The sequence below is a fragment of the Megalobrama amblycephala genome, linkage group LG24, assembly GCF_018812025.1.
Source record: "Megalobrama amblycephala isolate DHTTF-2021 linkage group LG24, ASM1881202v1, whole genome shotgun sequence".
NCBI lineage: Eukaryota > Metazoa > Chordata > Actinopteri > Cypriniformes > Xenocyprididae > Megalobrama > Megalobrama amblycephala.
This window is the reverse complement of record NC_063067.1, coordinates 20,231,515-20,253,469: the sequence shown is the minus strand read 5'-3', so window position 1 is coordinate 20,253,469 and position 21,955 is coordinate 20,231,515. Positions and strand designations below refer to the sequence as shown.

Sequence of the window (21,955 nt, the reverse complement as noted above, 5' to 3'; positions counted from 1 at the left end):
ATTTGACCCTTTAAATTGTAATTTCTACACAGAATTTCATAGTATGACATGTGGTGCCCATCAGGCAGTGCTGCCTTTCCAGGCAGTTTAATGTCTGGCTATCGGTTTGCAATGTAGTTTAATGTGTATAGCAGTGGTGCTCAACCTTTTTGACATGACAACCCTCATAGTCGAGCTGCAATTTACTGCTTTATACAAGACTTTTAAAGCGGCTTTACAGTGATTACATAAATTCAATGTGAACTGCTCATTTCAGTTGTATAGCAATGGTGTCTGATAAAGTCAGTCCAGTGTTGATTTGGTTCAGTTGTAAAGAAATTTAATCTATAAAGCAGTTCTGTCATTCAGTTATCCAATAGTGTCAGTGCAGTCAAATCAATGTTGAATAATACTTCATCCCTTTAGGGAAATTAAAGGATCCAGTAGCTCATGGACACACAATTCCAATAAAAACATTTAAAAGGCACATAGTCCTAAAAATACATTAAAATATCAGTTCACAATGTACATGTTATAAAAACAACCAAATATTATTTTAATGCTTGTTTTAAATTAAGTCATTTTGAGGCCCCCTGCTGCCAGGTTGAGAACTGCAGCAGCTTTTAACATAATGCGGATATTTAGTGCATGTTATATTTTATATAGCAGTGCTTTCATCAATCTGACAGCAGGGTGGTATTAGGTCTTGACTTTACCTTGGCAGAGGTAATTGTATAAAGCGTATGTATGATAGTAAATGCCACACATTGATTTAAGCTTAATCAAACGTTTGTATTAATAGTAGTGTATTAATCTGTAGAAATATTACAGATTTAATCTCACTTGCGGTTTTGCGTAGCAACATAACCTCGGTGATGACTACAGTTTGCACTCGGTTTTTATTGCAGGCAGATTTGCCAGTTGTTTGACAAATGTTGGTTTCTGTTAGCCTACACTTCATTAAGTAAAATCCATTTTCCACTTATCATGCACGATAGGACACCGCAGTGGGTGTCACATGACAGTACTTTGTAAACACCCACGTTAATGTACAATATTTTTCTTTGGAACTTTTAACTAATTTCGCTTTTAGCGTTTTCTGTAGCGCGCACCATACATATACCGGGGCTTCAGTGACTGGTAAACGATGGGCGAGTTTACAGCTGCCGTCTTCAGGAAGACCACGAAATGTGCATTATCTCACACCCAGGCACTTGAGGTTCTCGGTGTGGATTTAACAAGAATCGAGGAGGGCTGAAGCCTCAAACACGCCCCTACACGCCCTTCTCTCTCAAAAGCAAACTACAAATCCACAACTTTCCGCTGCAAAGGAGCTGACGTCGGTGCTGTTTTTTTTGTAGAGTGACAAATTATGAGACATTTTCTGCTTATATTTAATCATACGTGTATAGCACTCGTTCGTTTTGAGCTGTGTTGATTTGTTCATAGTGTCTAGCGCGGAATCGCTCACAGTGAGAAGGATTTGATGCAGAAAGAGCCGATGTCATCTGATGATGCAGAGCCGAGAGCGGGTGCCTCTCCGGAGGCTGCGGACTCGGCCCTACCCCAGGATTCCGCTGGAAAGCACGCCGTGTCAGTTCTCTGGTCCTTTGGAAAGTGCGTCGGTGCCTTACTGCCTGTCTACCTGGCTGGATATTTCGGATTCAGTATCAGTTTAGTTTTGCTCGGTCTTCTGGTGTATACGGGATGGAAACACAGTCGCGATGGAAAACAAGCGCGACTGCAAAGCGCGATGTATGTTTTGGAGAATGAGCAGGATGTAATACCAACACGGGTGTTTAAAACTAAACGGGACTTACCGGCATGGGTAAGCGTTTTTATACCATAATTGGTATCATTCTGGTTGTCAAAAGTTCACCACCGCAGTCTGCAGCAAATGTATTAAATCTTTGCGCAGATAGAAAAACATGCAGGGTTTATCATGCCGCTTCTTGCTATTAGGCCTATTTTTGTCTACAATAAGCGTAAAAAGTGTATATTTGGGTGCTCTTGTGACACTGACAGACTGATTTCGTGTTACTGTTATGATTTTAATAACTGTTCACCTACTTTTACAGTCCAAATTGTTAGCTATTAGAACAATCCCATTCATTCTTCTTCAACCTATGAATATTTTTAGTCATAATTACACACTTGTGAAGCAAATTATAGGTATTTCTTTAACATCTATTTTCGGTGTTACTGGTACGTAGCTAATTCAGTAGTGACTAGTAACAATTCATTATACTACTTATTCCAATAGTGACTAGCATCTATTAAATTAGTCACTAAAACGTATTAGTTACATGCTAGTACATATACCTGTTACTGGTCACTATCCCATATAAATATCCCATTTGTAACTACTAACCAAATGCATTTACCATTGAATTTTAGATCTGTAGTTCAGATATCAACTATTCACTTCTGACATATGCATTCTACTACGTATTAAGATCACTAAAACATATTTATCATTACATGCTAGTGTATATTCCTGCAAGGTTGCTACTAGTCACTATCCCATTAACTAGTAAGCATAGGCCTGACTGGTAACCAATTACATTTACCTCTTAAATTTAATGATGACCTGTAGCTCAGATATTAACTATCCACTTCTGCCTGGTATGCATTCCAGTTGCTAGTAGCCCTACCTATTACAGTTTTACTAGTAACAGGATGCTAGTACTTATTCTTTAGTTAGTTAAGTGTATTAAAATAGTTGCTGGTATCTATTCAAGGCTTCCCAGTAGTAATTGAATAGAGACGGCGTCCTGTTTATTAGGCACCATTTATGTGTATTCCAGTTTGTAGTAGTAACATTTTTATTCTTACTAGATAAAGATTATTAATTGAACATCAAAGTAGCTATTCTGCCTAGTTATTATAGTGAGATAAGTGTGCTTCACTCATCTGATTTTTGGGTCCAAAATGTTTGTTTCATTCTGTTAACAAGAAACTCATAGTTTTGGTGCTGTATTTATAACAATATTGCAACATTATCTTCAGTCAAAATGCATGATCATGCCCCTGCATTTCAACATCATCATGGTGAGAACCGCTTTTCAACATCATCATGGTGAGAACCGCTTTTCTATACTAGATAAAGATTATTAATTGAACATCAAAGTAGCTATTCTGCCTAGTCATTATAGTGAAATAAGTGTGGTTCACTCATCTGATTTTTGGGTCCAAAATGTTTGTTTCATTCTGTTAACAAGAAACTCATAGTTTTGGTGCTGTATTTATAACAATATTGCAACATTATCTTCAGTCAAAATGCATGATCATGCCCCTGCATTTCAAGGTCATCATTGTGAGAACCGCTTTTGCCCATTACATTTTTACAGTTGTGTCCCTTTCATAAGCATTCTACACAATCTCTGACGCAGTCAATGTTTATATTCTTCTCTCCTCCCTCCTTTCATCCTCCGTTCCTCGTTAACTTCATAACATTCCAAAGTCTGTCCAGCCCTTGCTATATTTGGACATTGAAGTATCCAATCTCATGGGGCTGAGTCACCAGCTGCGAAATGGCAAAATGAGCCATTTGCAGAAAGAATTTGGTGAGGGGGTGATAGGAAACATGAAGAAGTTGAAAAGTGTTTGACTTGTGCTCAGAGAAACAGTGGTGCCACTTTCCTCACATAGTTCAGTAGCTTGAACATAGTGGCTTTAACTGATTTTGTATTTTTTTATAAACCTACCCACATCCTGTTACAAATTCTGTGTTTAAATTTAAAGAGCACTGCTGCAGAAATCTACCTTTGTCCGGTGTCTTTACATAGCCTATATATGTATTACATATATTTTAATCTACCTTTGTCCAGTGTATTTATATATGCATATACAGTACAGTCCAAAAGTTTGGAACCACTAAGATTTTTAATGTTTTTAAAAGAAGTTTCGTCTGCTCACCAAGGCTACATTTATTTAATTAAAAATACAGTAAAAAACAGTAATATTGTGAAATATTATTACAATTTAAAATAACTGTTTTCTATTTGAATATATTTCACAAAGTAATTTATTCCTGTGATGGCAAAGCTGAATTTTCAGCATCATTACTCCAGTCTTCAGTGTCACATGATCCTTCAGAAATCATTCTAATATGCTGATCTGCTGCTCAAGAAACATTTAATGTGTACAATTGTACAAAATATTTGTGTACAATATTTTTTTTCAGGATTATTTGATGAATAGAAAGTTCAAAAGAACAGTGGTTCCAAACTTTTGGACTGTACTGTATATATATATATATATATATATATATATATATATATTTAGATATTAAAAAAGGTATATCTCAAAGTTCCTGGTTGGGGATCAAGGATTTTTATATTATTACCTTTTTACCTTTATTATTTTAATTTAATTGTATTATTTGAAATGTATTATTTATTTATTTACTGTTAAACATTTAATCTGAAATCAGAGATGACCTTTAATCAAGGTTTCCTTTGCTACTAAATATTTGTTTAGCACTGCCCATACTTTATTCACCCTCTCTTTAGATTCTTTCTGCTTACTATTATGATCAACCATTGCCATGTGCATTTTGTTAAACATTTACAAGTATTTTTGTGCAAGAATGACAGTATTTTCAAGAACTGGCAGAACGTAATATTCCTGTGTATGCACAGCTGATCTCTTCCCTGGAAAAGGCTGCTGTTTTGTTAACAACAGCTCTCGACCTTCACGGTATTTACTTACAGTGTACAAAATAAGAGGTCTCCTTGCATACAGCATGTAAAAGCGATCTGTTATATGTGTTGACATCGGAAGTCAAAATGTACTCCTTGTTTTTCCACAGGTGAACTTCCCTGATGTGGAAAAGGTTGAATGGATGAACAAGGTATTAAACTCTCTTCTCAAATACACAAATGTGCACGTGACCACAGCTGTTGTTCTCATTTCTCCATGTTCCTGAGGGCACTGTGTGTATGTTTTCAAATTCAGTCCCTGCAGATAAATAGTTAAACAGTTTGACAGCGTTCCAGTTTTTGCATAATGTCTATTAAGTTAGTGATGTCTCTGTTGTCATCAGCGTAATAGGCCTTATTTTAGAATAAAGGACCCACAGACTACATTGCAAAACCTTATTGCAAAACTCACTACCACATGATCTTCCTGATTCCTTCATTCTTTCTCCTTTTATAGCACAAAGATTTAATACTGGCTTTGAGATTTCATTAGTCTATTCACATAGAAGAGCTTCTCAGAGTACCAGGACAGACATTTCACAGATTGTTCTTGCACACCAGGCTTGTTGTCAGGATTCAAGCTTCAAAGGTTTGCCTCAAGTAACCTTTTAAGTTTGGAGAGTGAGAATGGGGAGGGTTGATTGTGGGTTGTGCTTTCAAAGTTCACTACAAACACACACTGCTCTTAAACGTTACTTGATTTGATGACTTTTGCAAACACACCCAACAAGTTCCACCCATCATCTGTTAAGATGCAGGCTTTGACATTTTATTTAATCATATCTTTTCTGTGAAGCTGAACAGCACACATTTAAGATGTTGCTCCAATGTGTAGAAAATCAATCTATATTTTAATGATACTCAATCTAAAAAGGATTTCATTAGAGTTTATTGAGTGCAGCAGTCTGATAAAGAAAGAACTGCTCTATAGGGTTCTTGTGTTCTTCCTCAAATGGCAACCACAAGTTCTTGTGGTTTCTGCCTGTGGTTTGACTGACAAACTTCAGAAGAATAGTTCACCCAAAAAATTTAAATTTTCTCATCATTTACCCATCCTCAAGTTGTTCCAAACCTTATATTATATATTTTCTAGGACGCAAAAATGTCTTCACTGACTTGATACTGTCATCTTCGTGAGTCTCTACCAGTTCTTATTGTTTGTAACTATCCTGGCTCAGATATTGCAGCAGGCCTGGCCGTTTATTGGACAATATCTGGAAAAGCTGCTGGTGGAGACTATTGCCCCTTCGATCCGATCCGCCAGCGCTCATCTGCAAACTCTCACCTTCACCAAAGTTGACTTGGGCGACAGGGTATACAAATCTGTTTCTGATAAAAGTTATTTGCATATGTTTCTCATATTTACATTTGATTCTCAATTTCTGCTTGCCAGAGATATTTTTTTAAAATGTCTAAATATATATATATATCTTCTTTTTTTTTCTCACAGGCTATGAAGGTAGTTGGGGTGAAGGCCTACACTGAGTATGATAAGCGTCAGGTGATACTGGATCTTTACATCAGGTAGTGTCCTTGGTCTCTTTCTTGGCAAACAGGTTCTCAACAGTCTATTTTTTCTTTTTTAATGTAAATATTGGGTGTTTTTTTGCTTTTATTAGATAGTATAATGGCGAGTGGACAGGAAACAAAATGGTAGTGGGACAGGATTCAGGGTTCATACAAGGTGCTTAAAGTGCTTGAAGTACTTGAATTTGACTTTTTGAAATTTTAGTCCTGGAAAACCCTTGAAAACAGCCATATTTATGAAAAGGTACTTGAAAAGTGCTTGAATTATTGAAAGACAATATATATGATATTAGTGTTTAATTTTATCGATAAAACAATCATTTCACACCAAGTTAATGCTGCACCCTGTCTGATATAGAGCCATTTTGCATGGCTATGAGCATGATATTGCTCATATAAATATCCAAGTATATGATACAGCTTTCATTCTTCAGGTCAATCATATATTCATGGGAAAATATGAAAAAAAAAAATCAGTTTGAATTACGAAAGCGATATATTTGTCATAGTATCCTTTCAATGGCATGTGCTGCACTTTATTTGTACCATTTTGAGAACTGAATTTGAAAGATAATAAAGATCTTGTTTGATAAGTGAGATCTATGATTGTAGTCCTTAAAAAAAGTAGTGCTTGAAAAGTCTTTGAAAGTCCTGGAATTTCATTTTACAGTATCCGCACGAACCCTAGGGATTGGAGCTTGGGTCACTCAAAGCGCAACTGTGCTGCATGTGCTTCCCATGAACTATATTATAATATTTTTATAATTTCCTGGCTATGTAATATTAAAGTGTATGTCTTAATTCTGTCACTTGGAAAGTCACAAGACCTTTTGGGCCAAAAAATGGATCTTGGAATGTTGTGAACCTCTGGCTTTATATTTAAAACTTTTGTGCTCTGTTGCAGTTATGCTGGAGATGTGGAGATTAACGTTGAGGTGAAGAAGTACTTCTGTAAAGCTGGGGTGAAAGGCATTCAGGTGAGAAAGAGGACAATGGGACTCATTAAAGTTAACAGATAAAAGACTCATTGACTGAAACCAGCATCCTTCTTTCTATAGCTCCATGGAAAATTGAGGGTGATCTTGGAACCTCTAATTGGAGATGTTCCTCTTGTTGGAGCCATCACCATGTTCTTTATTCGCAGACCGGTTAGTCAAATGTTTTACATTTTAATTAGGGATGCACCGATACTAAGCTCATGTACTTGTACTCGTAGGCTACTCTTAAAAATACCCCCGATACCAAAGACCGACACCTCACGTGACATAACTGACATAATTTTCTGTGCACAGAGACACAGGCGGCAGCAGCAGAAACAATGTCAGCCTCAGAGGTGTGGAAATACTTAAAAATTAACGATGACAGCCCACACATTGGAACTGCATGCTTTCAATCACAATTCGTTATCGATTAGTGAAGGCGGGATAGGCGGAATCACGATGAATGACAGACCAGAAGCGCTCTGTTTCTCGCGTGCACGATCGGTTCTCCTCACGCCTGAATGGTCAAATGCACACATTGTTGTCAAAATGTCCATTGTGTGGAGTATCTCACGTAAATACAGTAGGTTATGGCTCAAGTGGATGTAAACATTTGGGTGAAAACAGGATATGTGTCAGTATCCATGGATTCGGTCTTAAAGGGACCGTAGCCTATATTTGTCATTAATGTTAATAAAACAACAAAATATGTTAAATAAATGTATACATGGTAAATAAACCTACTGTATCTGAAAAACAAGTTTATTTAATTGTATTATATACAATTATATATATTGGTAATTATGCCCTTTGAAGGTTATTGGACACTGAAATTTTTGTTCTTTAAGTTTGTGACAAGCACATAAAAAATATTACTTTTTTCATTAGAGTAATAATAAAGAAGCTGTCCTACATCCATTAGTCTCACTGTGTTGTGCTTGGAAAACTGCAACATCACCAAAAAAAAAAAAAAAAAAAGGGGAGAGAGAGAAATCGGCGAGTACTAGAAAAAAGTATCAGTAGTAGGTCGTACTCGGTCCTTAAAAAATGGTATTGGTGCATCCCTAATTTTAATTACTGTATTATATCATAATAATTACTACTTATTACTCTTTGTTTCTACTTCAATTCCCCATAGAAACTTGACATCAACTGGACTGGCCTCACCAATTTATTAGACATACCTGGTTTGAAGTGAGTGCATTTGTTTTGTATCATCGTTCTCTTTTGGGTTTATGATTCAGATATACAACAACTCCACTAGACCTATTAATACTGTAACTCTTCTCATATGTTTCATTCATTGATAATCAGTAGAGCACTGTTCTGATTATTCAGTCTGCTTCCCTCTATTCAAATAAAGTAGGGAAACATGCAGTCATTCATATTTATCATAGCTTAACCCATTATAATCACCCAGAAGCCATGCTGTCAAATAGTTCAAATGTGTTTTGTTTGTGTTCCATTTTCTCTGTACGAACCCCTTGCATTCATTTTCAGTGCCATGTCGGACACTATGATAATGGATGCAATCGCCTCTTTCCTGGTTCTCCCCAATCGTCTCACTGTGCCTTTGGTGGCCAACCTGCACGTAGCACAGCTGCGTTCCCCTCTGCCACGGGTAACACTTCACTGTGCTCTAATGGAGTATTTAACTATATTAACCTCCATTTTAACTATTCAAGATCCATCAAATGTACTTAATACTCCATAGTTTCATCATGCATGTTTGTCTAGTGTAGCTGCTTCTTAATGTTGAATTGCAAGGGCGTGTTTCTCATTTCCATTAATACATATGCTAATATAGACATACCTCATGCACTCCGCTTACATTTGTTTTGTGTTTTCCCACAGGGTATTGTGCGTATCCACTTGCTGGAGGCAGAAAACCTTGCTGCCAAGGATAACTACATGAAAGGCGTGATATCTGGGAAGTCTGACCCGTACGCAGTGCTACGGGTGGGAACGCAGACCTTCACCTCCCACCACGTGGACAACAACCTTAATCCTCAGTGGAGGGAGATGTACGAGGTCAGAGATATGTATTGGTAGCATGTGACTGCTGAAAAAGTATCACATTTCTGTGTAAAAGGAAGCTGTGGTTTTTCAAACCACTAACACTGTGTAGATGTTAACTGCGTTGTGGCTCTTGTAACTGCTGGCAACTGCAAGATAAAAACAAAATGTGACAGTGCAGGATGTGACTATCATGTGCTGAGATCAGATGAGCATTGAGCAAAAGCACAAACTCAGAGAAATAGCGACAAGATTATGTGTTCCAGATCTTAAAGATGTTTTGCAGCATTATTGCTCAATTCAGTTTATCACATATTTTATATGTACTGAATGTATTTGTATGTTTGTTAGGTGATTGTTCATGAAGTACCTGGTCAAGAGCTGGAGCTGGAAGTGTTTGATAAAGATCCTGACCAGGATGACTTTCTTGGGAGGTATTATTTTATTACAGATTATAAATTATATATATAAAGCCTTCCTTCCGACGGAAAAAAGAGTTCCTGACCGTAAACAGCAACAGAAGTTACGTTATTATGCCATTAGATGGCGGCAAAGACTGTCTTTACGAGTGTGTCAATCAGTAGCGAAGACTTTTACAATAAAGGTGCCCTAGAATTAAAAATTGAGTTTACCTCGGTATAGTTAAATAATTAGAGTTCAGTACATGGAAATGACATACAGTGAGTCTCAAACACCATTGTTTCCTCCTTCTTATGTAAATATGATTTTTGCAAAAGACCTCTGAAGAACAGGCGAATCTCAACATAACACTGACTGTGATGCAACAGTCGGGATCATTAATATGTACGCCCCCAATATTTGCACATGCCAGCCCATGTTCAAGGCATTAGACAAGCCAGTATTAACGTCTGGAGCAGCACAGCCGAATCACAGACTTTATGCAGGTAAGCAAGCAAGGACAATAGCGAAAAATGGCAGATGGAGCAATAATAACTGACATGATCCATGATATTTTTAGTGATATTTGTACATTTTCTTTCTAAATGTTTCGTTAGCATGTTGCTAATGTACTGTTAAATGTGTTTAAAGTTACCATCGTTTCTTACTGTATTCACGGAGACCAAAGCCATGTCGTTATTTTCATTTTTTAACACTTGCAGTCTGTATAATTCATAAACACAACACATTCTTTATAAATCTCCCCAACAGTGTGTAATGTTAGCTTTAGCCCTGTTAGCCGCAGCATAGGCTACTATCGAACTTCACAGACACATTCAGGGGACACTTTAGACTTACATTACATCTTGTGAAAAAGGGTTCTAGGGCACCTTTAAAAAGAGTGAATTGTTGTGAACACGGAACAAAACGCAACTGACAAATGCTTTGACTAGCGCTGTCAGTCACGGGAAAACCCCTTAACTGTTAAAAGGACAAGATAATACATCGGACATTTAAATAGATTTATTTATTAAGAACATAGAACTGACCTGAAGGAAAATTCTAAATCTGAATGCAGGTAATAAACTCGCTTATCGTGAATAAAGCTATTGACCAATCAGAATCAAGGATTCCTCTTAGTTTTGTATAGTATATTCTGGCTGACTTTATTACTGTGGGTCTGTTCTTTTTGTTTATTTGTATTTTTGTCTGTGTGTGATTGACAGCGGGCGCAGGGGATTGTGCTTTTTGTGGGAGGGTATTGTTTTGTTTTTGTATGTATAAATTTAAAATTCAATAAATATATTAAACACTAGAATCAAGGATTCCTTTTTATAAATATATATATAAAGATTATCAAAATATGATTAATATTATTTATAATATATATAATATATAATATTAATATATAATATAAATAATATAAATGTTATTAATATTTTTAATATGAGAAATTCTTCCCTATTTATTTATTATAAATAAATAGGGACTTTCTCTGTCTCTGAATTTCTTTTATTTATTTTTTTTAGAATGAAGCTGGATTTAGGTATTGTAAAGAAAGCAGTTCTTTTGGATGAGGTACATCTTTTATACTGATTCTTTTTTTGATGTTATTTTTTCTTACACCAAGAAACCTTTCCATTATTGTTCTGTCTTTTGATCATATTTATTTCACCACCCTTTCTGTGTCTTAGCAGTGCAGTCTATATTGTTAGTAATAGTAATGCAATGCTTTTTCACTGTGGTTTTAGTGGTACACTTTACAGGACGCAACATCAGGTCAAGTTCATCTCAAGCTAGAATGGCTCTCTCTGCTGCCCTCTGCAGAGCGCCTTAATGAAGTAAGATCTTACCTGATAGACTTTAAAAAAAAAAACAGTGTATTTGCCGCTCTGCTCTTTTAATCTCTAGACTTAATGTTTTATCAAATATAGGTGCTGGAGAGGAATCAAAACATTACGGTATCTGGCAAGACAGCAGATCCTCCTTCTGCTGCCATTTTAACTGTTTATCTGGACCGGGCACAAGATCTACCTGTAAGTTTGTAATTCTGCAACACTATTGCTCTTCTATTGTTTTGTTAAAAGTGCTTTAAACATTGATGTTATTCAGTATGATGTATTTCAATTCAGTTTAAAAAAGGTAATAAGGACCCCAGTCCCATGGTGCAGGTTTCTGTGCAGGATACCACCAAAGAGAGCAGGGTATGAAGTCATCGCTCTTATTATACGTCATATGAAAAATATATGGCATATTTATACCTTTTGGAGTCACTCTATTACATATGTTCTCTCATAATTAATAATCCAGACGGTGTATGGGACTAATAATCCAGTATGGGAGGATGCCTTTACGTTTTTTATTCAGGACCCACGCAAACAAGACATCGACATCCAGGTATAGTCACTGAGAAAACAAAATATTAAATATATATTGTTATTAGTTTAAAACTGATGTCATGTTTATAATGATTTAACTGCAATAATATCCTTTCAAATTCTTATTTAAAGTGCCCCATCATGCTTTTTTTCTGTTATTACCTTTCATGTAGCTGTTTGTGAATGTAAAAAGTCTGCAAAGTTTCAAAGATCAAAGTGAACAATAAATGGAGTTATTGTCTCCCAAAGGAAAGAACCTACATGGGTTTGTAACAAATTAGCATAATGCCACCACAAGGTTTTCATTGGCTGCCCGTGAACAACGTCAACTTTGACCCGCCCTCAAACACTATAGTTGTAGATGAAGCCTGGAAGAGTTTGGTTCGTGTTGTCGACATGTCGAGAAGACGCTGTTAGTTGTGCTGTTTGTATCACTGTCTACATGTGCTGAGGAAGCCTCTGGAGCTGAAGTTCAGATATGGTAATGGCCGTATGGTAATTGGTCAGACAGACTAGGCTGTCTGACCAATCAGAGCAGAGTAGGCTCTCAGAAAGTTGGTGTTTCTGGAGAATGAATCATTTATTAAACTATTTCAGACATTGAAAAAAGCGGTGAAGCTGCTATGTGTAATGAGAAAATTAAAGTATTTTTTGAACTTGGATGCATATAAACCCCAAATCAGGAACCTTTATAAACAGCATAATAGGGTCACTTTAAATGTATGTATACATGTTAACCATTTCTTCACTGTAATTGTGTTTATCTTTGCTTCCACCTGTTCCAGGTGAAGGATGATGACAGGGCTTTGACTCTGGGAGCTCTGTCTATCCCCATGTCCCGTCTGCTCTCCAGCACTGAGCTCACCATGGATCAGTGGTTTCAACTAGAAAAGTCTGGACCGGCCAGCCGTATCTACATCACATTTATGCTGAGGGTACGATTGATTTTTGTTTATTATTAAAAACTATCAAAAACTTTGAGGACACATAATACAGGAGTTCTGTGGTATTTGTTTCAGGTGTTGTGGCTAAATGAAGAAGCCATCCTTACCTCACCTGTGTCTCCATTACCTGGAGATGGAGATGTTGAATCAGAAGTCTCTCCAGGGTCAAAAGTGGTGACCCCCATTTTAAAACGTCCCGAGCACACTAGCCCAGATAGCAATTTTGCTTCTGAGGTAAGCCTGTAAAGAAGTGTAGGACTTATACAGGATTGAAAATACAGGATTGACGTTATCAATATTTGTAATTGTCAATATAGGGTGTTCTGCGGATCCACCTAGTAGAAGCCCAGAGTCTCATCGCTAAGGACAATTTAATGGGTGGCATGGTGAAGGGAAAGAGTGATCCATATGTGAAGATCCGAGTGGGAGGAATGGCCTTTAAGAGTCAGGTCATCAAAGAGAACCTCAACCCCATCTGGAATGAACTTTATGAGGTATGCATGCTGATTTATTTTGTGTGAATATTGGAGGGGTATGGCTTCTTTCTCAAAACAGAAGGATTCCATCTTGATTTCTGTTTTAAAGGGATAGTTCACCCAAAAATGACAATTCTGTCATCATTTACTCACCCTCAGGTTGTTCCAAACCTGTATAAATGGGTTTGTTCTGCTGAACACAAAGAAAGATATTTGGAAGAATGTCAGTAACCAAACAGATCTCATCCCCCATTGACTTCTATAGGTTTTTTTTCCCCTACTATGGTAGTCAATGGGGTGCGAGATCTGTTTGGTTTGTTTCTGACATTCTTTCAAATATCTTCCTTTGTTTTCAGCAGAACAAACTCATTTATACGAGTTTGGAACAACCTGAGCGTGAGTAAATGAAGACAGAATTTTCATTTTTGGGGGAACTTTACCTTTAAGAATTGCTTCACTCCTCCACTGCCGCAGGCATGTTCAAACAATTCATTTTCGTCTCTGGAAAACAAATGTCTCAACTGCAAAGCGTATATGCAAAAGTAATGCATACCTGCTTGCTTGTACTGTAGGTGATCTTGACCCAGCTCCCAGGTCAGGAGGTGGAGTTTGAACTTTATGATAAAGACATTGACCAGGATGACTTCCTTGGCAGGTGAAGCCGCAACCTTCCTCTTTTACTTTCAGAATGTTATGCTCTAGTTTAGTTTTATTGTACTGATTTTTTTGAGAAATAGTGGAAAAAAACAGACTACAAAATCACTTTCAATTCTGTTCAAAAGTTTGAGATTTTTTAAATGTTATTGACCAAGTCTGTATTTATTTGCTAAAAAATCCAGTAAAAACAGTGATGTTGTGAATTTTTTTTATAAAATAGAAATAGAAACAACTTGAAATGAGGGTGGTTTATTTAAAAATTCAAAACAATTGTTTTTACAATTTGCATGACAAAGTTGACAAATCATGTTATGGTCTGAGGACAGATGGTTTTAAGGGTAGTGAATGAGATAAAAAGATAAAATCCAATGAAAGTGTACATTTGTGTTAAGAATATGCTATTGAGTATCTCTGATTCATTTCAAAATGGCAGGTATACGGAAGAGGATTAGGGCCAAGCAATAATAAAAAAATAAAACCATCTCAAGATTAAAGTTGTTAAATTTTGAGAAAAAAATCGTAAAAAGTCTAAATAAAATGTTGAGAATAAACTTGTTAAATTACGAGAAAAAAGTCGTTAAATTATGAGAATGAATTTGTTCTCGTAATTTAACGACTTTTTTCTCATAATTTAATGAGTTTATTCTCAACATTTTATCTCGACTTTTTTCTCGTAATTTAACAACTTTTTTCTCATAATTTAACGAGTTTATTCTCAACATTTTATCTCGTCTTTTTTCTCGTAATTTAACGACTTTTTTCTCATAATTTAACGAATTTGTTCTCGTAATTTAACGACTTTTTTCTCATAATTTAATGACTTTATTCTCAACATTTTATCTCGACTTTTTTCTCGTAATTTAACGAGTTTATTCTCAACATTTTATCTCGACTTTTTTCTCGTAATTTAACGACTTTTTTCTCATAATTTAATGACTTTATTCTCAACATTTTATCTCGACTTTTTTCTCGTAATTTAACGACTTTTTTCTCATAATTTAATGACTTTATTCTCAACATTTTATCTCGACTTTTTTCTCGTAATTTAACGAGTTTGTTCTCGTAATTTAACGAGTTTATTCTCAACATTTTATCTCGACTTTTTCTCGTAATTTAACGAGTTTATTCTCAACATTTTATCTCGACTTTTTCTTGAAATTTAACGAATTTTTTTCTCGTAATTTAACGAGTTTATTCTCAACATTTTATCTCAACTTTTTTCTCAATTTAACGAGTTTTTTTCTCGTAATTTAACGAGTTTATTCTCAACATTTTATCTCGACTTTTTTCTTGAAATGTAACGAGTTTTTTCTTGAAATTTAACAACTTTAATCTCGAGATGGTTTTATTTTTTATTATTGCTTGGCCCTAATCCTCTTCCGTATAGGTAAGTTTGTGTTGTATGTTATAATATTTTGGCTAGAGTATCAGTTCCTCTATTGATGAATATCAGTATTGTTCCTGTAGTGATTAACATCTGCTTGCAGGGTTAAAGTAAGTCTCAGAGATCTCATCAGTGCTCAGTTTACTGATCAGGTGAGTCTCTCCTTGCATGTTTGCTTGTTTTTAAATGTAATATTCATAACGTTTTTTAGTTTTTATACTTTCTATTTTTGCTTGTTTATTTATGCTTTGTTTATGAATGCCTGCTTCCTCATGCAGTGGTATACTCTGAATGATGTGAAGTCTGGACGAATTCATCTGGTGTTGGAATGGGTGCCTAAAGTTTCAGATCCCACTAGACTTGAACAGGTAACGGTTTATATATGCTTTTATTATTCATCTGAATTAATTAAATATTAACATTTTGTTGATTGGTTTTGTGATTTTTGTATCCAGATTCTACATTACAACTATCGTCAGTCTTACCTGAATAAAACGGTTCCCTCTGTCGCACTGCTTTTTGTGTATATCGAGAGAGCACATGGTCTGCCTGTAAGTTTCATTTTATTTTCATCAGAGTATTTCATTTATTTCATCACTACTTAATTTGCCATAGCTAGTAGTTAGCTACAACTTTGCTTCAATGAACTGTATGTTAGCAGCACCCAGCAATGAAAATGTAATGTTGTTCACAGTTAAAAAAGAGCGGGAAAGAGCCAACGGCAGGAGCAGAAGTATCACTCAAAAATGTATCCTACCGGACCAAAGTAAGGCCCCTTAAATTTAGGGACATCTATACTGATGTTATCAAAGTATCAAAGGCTCACAAAGGATCATATCTCCCTACTAGGTTTTCAATCGCTCGACTTCTCCACAATGGGATGAAGCTTTTCATTTCCTGATTCATAATCCAACAGAAGACACACTTATAGTCAAAGTGAGAAGCTGCATTTTACAATAAATATTGATTTTAAGGTGTGCATTTATGTGAGAAGGACAATGTTTACATTGCTGTTTGCTGTGTGTAGCTCTCTCACAGCTGGGGTCTGGCTCTGGGTGCACTTGTGCTTCCAGTGAGGGAGCTGCTGAATGATAAGGATCTGGTGCTGGACCGCTGGTTCAATCTGGATGGAGCCATGCCTGAGAGTCAGATTCTGTTGAGAGCTGAACTCAAGGTTAGAAATCACACATATTTTTAACATGTGCTGAGCAGCAGGACACATTTACATTCAGTTCCAACATCCACATACTTTCTGCCATATAGTGTGTTCTGTTCAACATGGAATTAAACACATGCTCACCAATGCTGCATTTATTTAACCAAAAACATTACATTATATTATAAATACTGTTTTCCCTATATTTTTAGGGGTTCAAGTGCATAGCGCTGAAACCCTTTTGTAATTGTTAGAATTTCCAAGGATCAGCATTCTCCCCTTAAAGCGATCAAGCAGATCAAACCGTAAGTCATAGAGACTTCACCAATCTACATCGGCTCACTCCAATCAGCCTGATGGTGGCGCTACAAAAGTTTGTAATGCTCATAACTCCTAAACCGTTAATCACAGGATCAAGTCGTCTTATATCGTTGGAATCATTGGCTCAAGACGAACAAAATCTCAGATTCTATCATCACCCGGAATTTTCGGGTATTTTGGATTTTTTGAAAAACCTACTTTTGCGAACGAGTACTTGTTTTTTTTTGCTTGGTCGGAACCAAACCATTGCAGAAAGATGCTCTGGAGTCTGATTGTCAATAATTATCAAAAAAAGTCAAAATTTCTATTCATGTCTGTGATGGGACACCAAAACGTTCAAAGTGGGCCAAAATGGCTATCCCTCTTGAACGAAATGAGATAATTTCACCAAACTCGGCACACCTATGTATGGGCTTGGTCTGTGCTCGTGCAAAAAAAAAAAAGGACATGTGACTGGCCACTTGGTGGCGCTATAAAATGAAGAAAACACAAAAACAGCTATAGCTATGCAACAGTCAGTCCGATTGACTTGAAAACTGGCATGCGGTGTCTTTGTCCAAGGTGCCGTGATTGTCTACAAGGACATTCCCATATTTCAAAAGACACGATCGCCGTCAGCCAATGAAGTTCAAGCGGGTGTCAGACGAAGTTAATGGAGGCCAATTGGAATGAAACACACTGGGCCTGTTTGATTCATGACCCTAGAGGCCTGTGAGAAATTTCAAAGAAATTGGCCACCGGTGGCACCTTTGCGTTTTTCACATGCATAGAGTATTGTATATCACGGAATTTTTTTCGCACACGCCCATGACATTCATACCATAAGGTAGAACTCCTTATTCTCAGCAACTTTGCCTCTAGAACAGCCGCTATCCATCGAATCGTTTGTTAAATATTGGAGATTATTTTAAAAATGTACTTTCACAAACTAGTCCTAGGTATTTGGCTCAACCTCAATAACTGTTAAAAAGCTATAAAACATATATTTCCTTAGAAAAGTGCCTGTTTTGACTGTAAATGGTCTTTTCCATCCATGATCTTGGTGGTTACAGGCTTGCTTAATAAAACATTATACCTTTTTTACACATGTGCTTAAAGACCTTAGAGCGCTTGAACCCCTTTAATTGTCACTCACAGCTATTTTTTAAAATGTAATTTATTCCTGTGATGGCAAAGCTGAATTTTCAGCATCATTACTCCAGTTTTCAGTGTCACATGATCCTTCAGGAATCATTCTAATATTACTGATTTTGTGCTCAAGAATCATTTCTTGTTTTATCAATGTTACTTACCCAAAACTTCTTGACATGTGTAAATAAAACAAAAACATCTCACCTGTTTATCAGCTCCTAGACAGCAAGTTGGCCCAATGTAGTGATGCAGAGGATGCTAGTCATGTCATCCCCAGTGGAGAGGCATCTGTTGCAGCCAGTCATGAGCTCCGACAGAGAAGTGTGCCCGCTCAAGGGTGAGTGAACTATATTTCATTTGCAGCAGTAGGTTAGTATTTATAGGCAAAGCCAAAAAAGTAACTGACATTGACATATGTGTTGGTTTATGTTTGTGGATGGATGCAAATACAGAGGTGAGGATGCCAGTTCATCCGGGAAAGCCCAGATGAAGCTCTCTGTTGCCTATTCATCTGAGGAGAACCGATTGGTTATAACTGTACATGCCTGCAGGTAGGAATCATACAAGACTTTCCCCCATTCATTCTCAATTACCCCCCACTAAACCCAGTGCACGCTTTAGGGGGTCTGTTAAAACTCAATGGGCTCAGGGGAGGCAAGAGAGACGCGGACTCCCTCTGGAACTTTACCTGCGAGCAAGTGTTATTTTAGAAAAACAAATTATTTATACACTTTTTTACGGAAGAGGATTAGGGCCAAGCAATAATAAAAAAAATAAAACCATCTCGAGATTAAAGTTGTTAAATTTCGAGAAAAAACTCGTTAAATTTCGAGAAAAAAGTTGAGATAAAATGTTGAGAATAAACTCATTAAAATACGAGAAAAAAGTCGTTAAATTATGAGAAAAATGTTTGTTAAATTTAGAGAAAAAAGTCGAGATAAAATGTTGAGAATAAAGTCATTAAATTAACGAATTTATTCTCGTAATTTAACGACTTTTTTCTCGTAATTTAATAAGTTTATTCTCGTAAGTTAATGAGTTTATTCTTGTAATTTACTGACTTTATTCTCGTAATTTAATGACTTTATTCTCAACATTTTATCTCGACTTTTTTCTCAAAATTTAACGAGTTTTTTCTCGTAATTTAACGAGTTTGTTCTCAACATTTTATCTTGACTTTTTTCTCGAAATTTAACGACTTTGTTCTCGAAATTTAACGAGTTTGTTCTCATAATTTAACAACTTTTTTCTCGTAATTTAACGAGTTTATTCTCAATATTTTATCTCGACTTTTTTCTCGAAATTTAACGAGTTTTTTCTCATAATTTAATGACTTTATTCTCAACATTTTATCTCGACTTTTTTCTCGTAATTTAACGACTTTTTTCTCATAATTTAATGACTTTATTCTCAACATTTTATCTCGACTTTTTTCTCGTAATTTAACGAGTTTGTTCTCGAAATTTAACGAGTTTGTTCTCATAATTTAACAACTTTTTTCTCGTAATTTAACGAGTTTATTCTCAATATTTTATCTCGACTTTTTTCTCGAAATTTAACGAGTTTTTTCTCGTAATTTAACGAGTTTATTCTCAACATTTTATCTTGACTTTTTTTCTCGAAATTTAACGAGTTTGTTCTCGAAATTTAACGAGTTTGTTCTCGTAATTTAATGACTTATTTCTCGAAATTTAACGAGTTTGTTCTCGAAATTTAACGAGTTCTCGTAATTTAATGACTTTTTTCTCGAAATTTAACGAGTTTGTTCTCATAATTTAACAACTTTTTTCTCGTAATTTAACGAGTTTATTCTCAACATTTTATCTTGACTTTTTTCTCGAAATTTAACGAGTTTGTTCTCAAAATTTAACGAGTTTGTTCTCATAATTTAACGACTTTTTTCTCGTAATTTAACAAGTTTATTCTCAACATTTTATCTCGACTTTTTTCTCGTAATTTCACGAGTTTTTTCTCATAATTTAACTAGTTTATTCTCAACATTTTATTTCGACTTTTTTCTTGAAATGTAACAAGTTTTTTCTCGTAATTTAACAACTTTAATCTCGAGATGGTTTTATTTTTTATTATTGCTTGGCCCTAATCCTCATCCGTACTTTTTAATGTCACATTTTGTAATATTTTTTTATTTTTGTAATATCGACTATTTTCTCATCCAGTTTTTTTTGAGGCGACACTGCCTCCCTTGCCTCCTTAAGGAAATGCCTGTTTTATGACTACTGTATATTTAAGGAAAAAAGAGCCTTATTACTGGTTATGGTCTTCAGTTTATTTTCATAATTTTGTATTGATGCACAGGAACTTGCCGTCCTACTCTAAGGATCCTCCAGACACTTACATCTCATTCATTCTGCTTCCGGACAAGAACCGGAACACCAAAAGGAAGACCACTGTTAAGAAAAAAAGCCTTAAACCTGAGTTCAATGAGAGGTTAGTTAGAACATTCATCAAATCAATATCTGATGACACGGAGAGCCGAATGGTAACCATCTTTCACTCTCTCCTACAGATTCGATTTTGTCATGTCACTTGAAGAAGCTAAGCAGAAACATCTCGAAGTGTCTGTCAAGAACAGCATTTCCTTCATGAGTCGTGAAAAAGAGCTTCTTGGAAAGGTAATTCATCACATGACGAGTCAGATAACAACACCGCAGACATTATAGACCATTTTTCAAAATACTAAATTTCAATCACTATTCTGTTTCAGGTTCAGATAGACTTGAGCCAGCTGGATCTCAAGACAGGAGTCTCACAGTGGTAGGTGCTGTACTGTTGTTCACTGTAGATTACTTTGAGATCACAGAGTGTTTGCTTACATCTATGCTTATTTGTATAATTTCAGGTATGACTTGTCACATGAGACCAACTGAACGGCCTTCCCATGTTGACTTTATTCACAGTCGTTTGAAGCGAAGGTCGATTTCACGGATGTTTACTTGTCCCGATACAAGCAGGGGGTCGGAGTGTTCCTAAAACAGGTTGTCCTGAGTTTGATGGTGTCAGGACTAAGATTGTATCTTGCTGTGCAACTAGCTTTGACCCAAAATATAGCCTGCTTGATTCCCACCATAAATGAATAATGTTCGCACAAGAAGGCTATGCGGATACCACCTTGAGTCAACATGACAGCATGCTGGAGAAATGTTACATTACATTTTTAAGTATTTAATTTGTAGCTTTTACTTTTTATGCGTTCCTGCACTTTATGGGTCAGTGAGAATGCAGCAATGGGATGTTGGAGCTTCAGTTCAGCTGTGTTTATTACATTTCAGTGTTTATTACATTTCATTCCAACATTTCAACAAAAAATACTTTTGGAATTGCTTGGTTTCAGATAAGTTTACACCATGCATTTCAAAATAACCAAATTGCAAAATATTAGTATTCAGTATTTCTTCTTTTTTTTTTTTGTCTAAGAAGCGCAGATAAAAGGAACCTTTTTAATTGTTTTGAAATCAGGGTTTGTTTAGTTATTATCTGAGCATTTCTTTATATCTTTGTTTCACATATTTTTGTTTCGTGTTTGTGAGTAGACAATTCATTTTACACATATCAGAAACATTTTGCTCACTGTGCAAAGTCTGTACTTTCCCAAAGATTTAAAAAAATATATATTTTACTTATGTATGTTTGAACCAAAGGCAGCATGAATATTTAAATTTTAAGTGCCAATGAGTCTCCGAGAGAAGTTGCTCGAAAAATGTTACAAAAAATGCTTGAGTTGTGTCTTGGAGTACAGAATTAGTTTCTGATAAGAAAGACACTTGAATAAACAGGCGTATGGAAGAAAATATATATATTTTATACATTGAAATGTAGTGCTTCTGCACCCTATTACTCAGAGCCTGTATTGCAGTTTTAATAAATATGTCATTTGCACTTTAAA

At 35.8% G+C, this 21,955-nt stretch overlaps 1 protein-coding gene across 1 annotated transcript; it reads left to right on the top strand.

The window, feature by feature from the left end:
* Window positions 1-1,157: 1,157 nt before the first annotated feature.
* Window positions 1,158-21,955, top strand: esyt1a (extended synaptotagmin-like protein 1a). Its single transcript, XM_048177630.1, has 31 exons — window positions 1,158-1,807; window positions 4,793-4,834; window positions 5,861-5,995; window positions 6,133-6,206; window positions 7,114-7,186; window positions 7,268-7,357; window positions 8,328-8,383; window positions 8,690-8,810; window positions 9,044-9,220; window positions 9,557-9,639; window positions 11,134-11,182; window positions 11,356-11,445; window positions 11,539-11,640; window positions 11,737-11,808; window positions 11,915-12,001; window positions 12,768-12,917; window positions 13,002-13,160; window positions 13,244-13,420; window positions 13,975-14,057; window positions 15,547-15,595; window positions 15,722-15,811; window positions 15,899-15,994; window positions 16,138-16,209; window positions 16,293-16,379; window positions 16,471-16,617; window positions 18,267-18,388; window positions 18,504-18,602; window positions 20,368-20,499; window positions 20,579-20,684; window positions 20,777-20,826; window positions 20,912-21,955. The coding sequence occupies exons 1-31, from the start codon at window positions 1,466-1,468 to the stop codon at window positions 20,937-20,939; spliced, it is 3,240 nt and encodes a 1,079-aa protein (XP_048033587.1). The 5' UTR covers window positions 1,158-1,465; the 3' UTR covers window positions 20,940-21,955.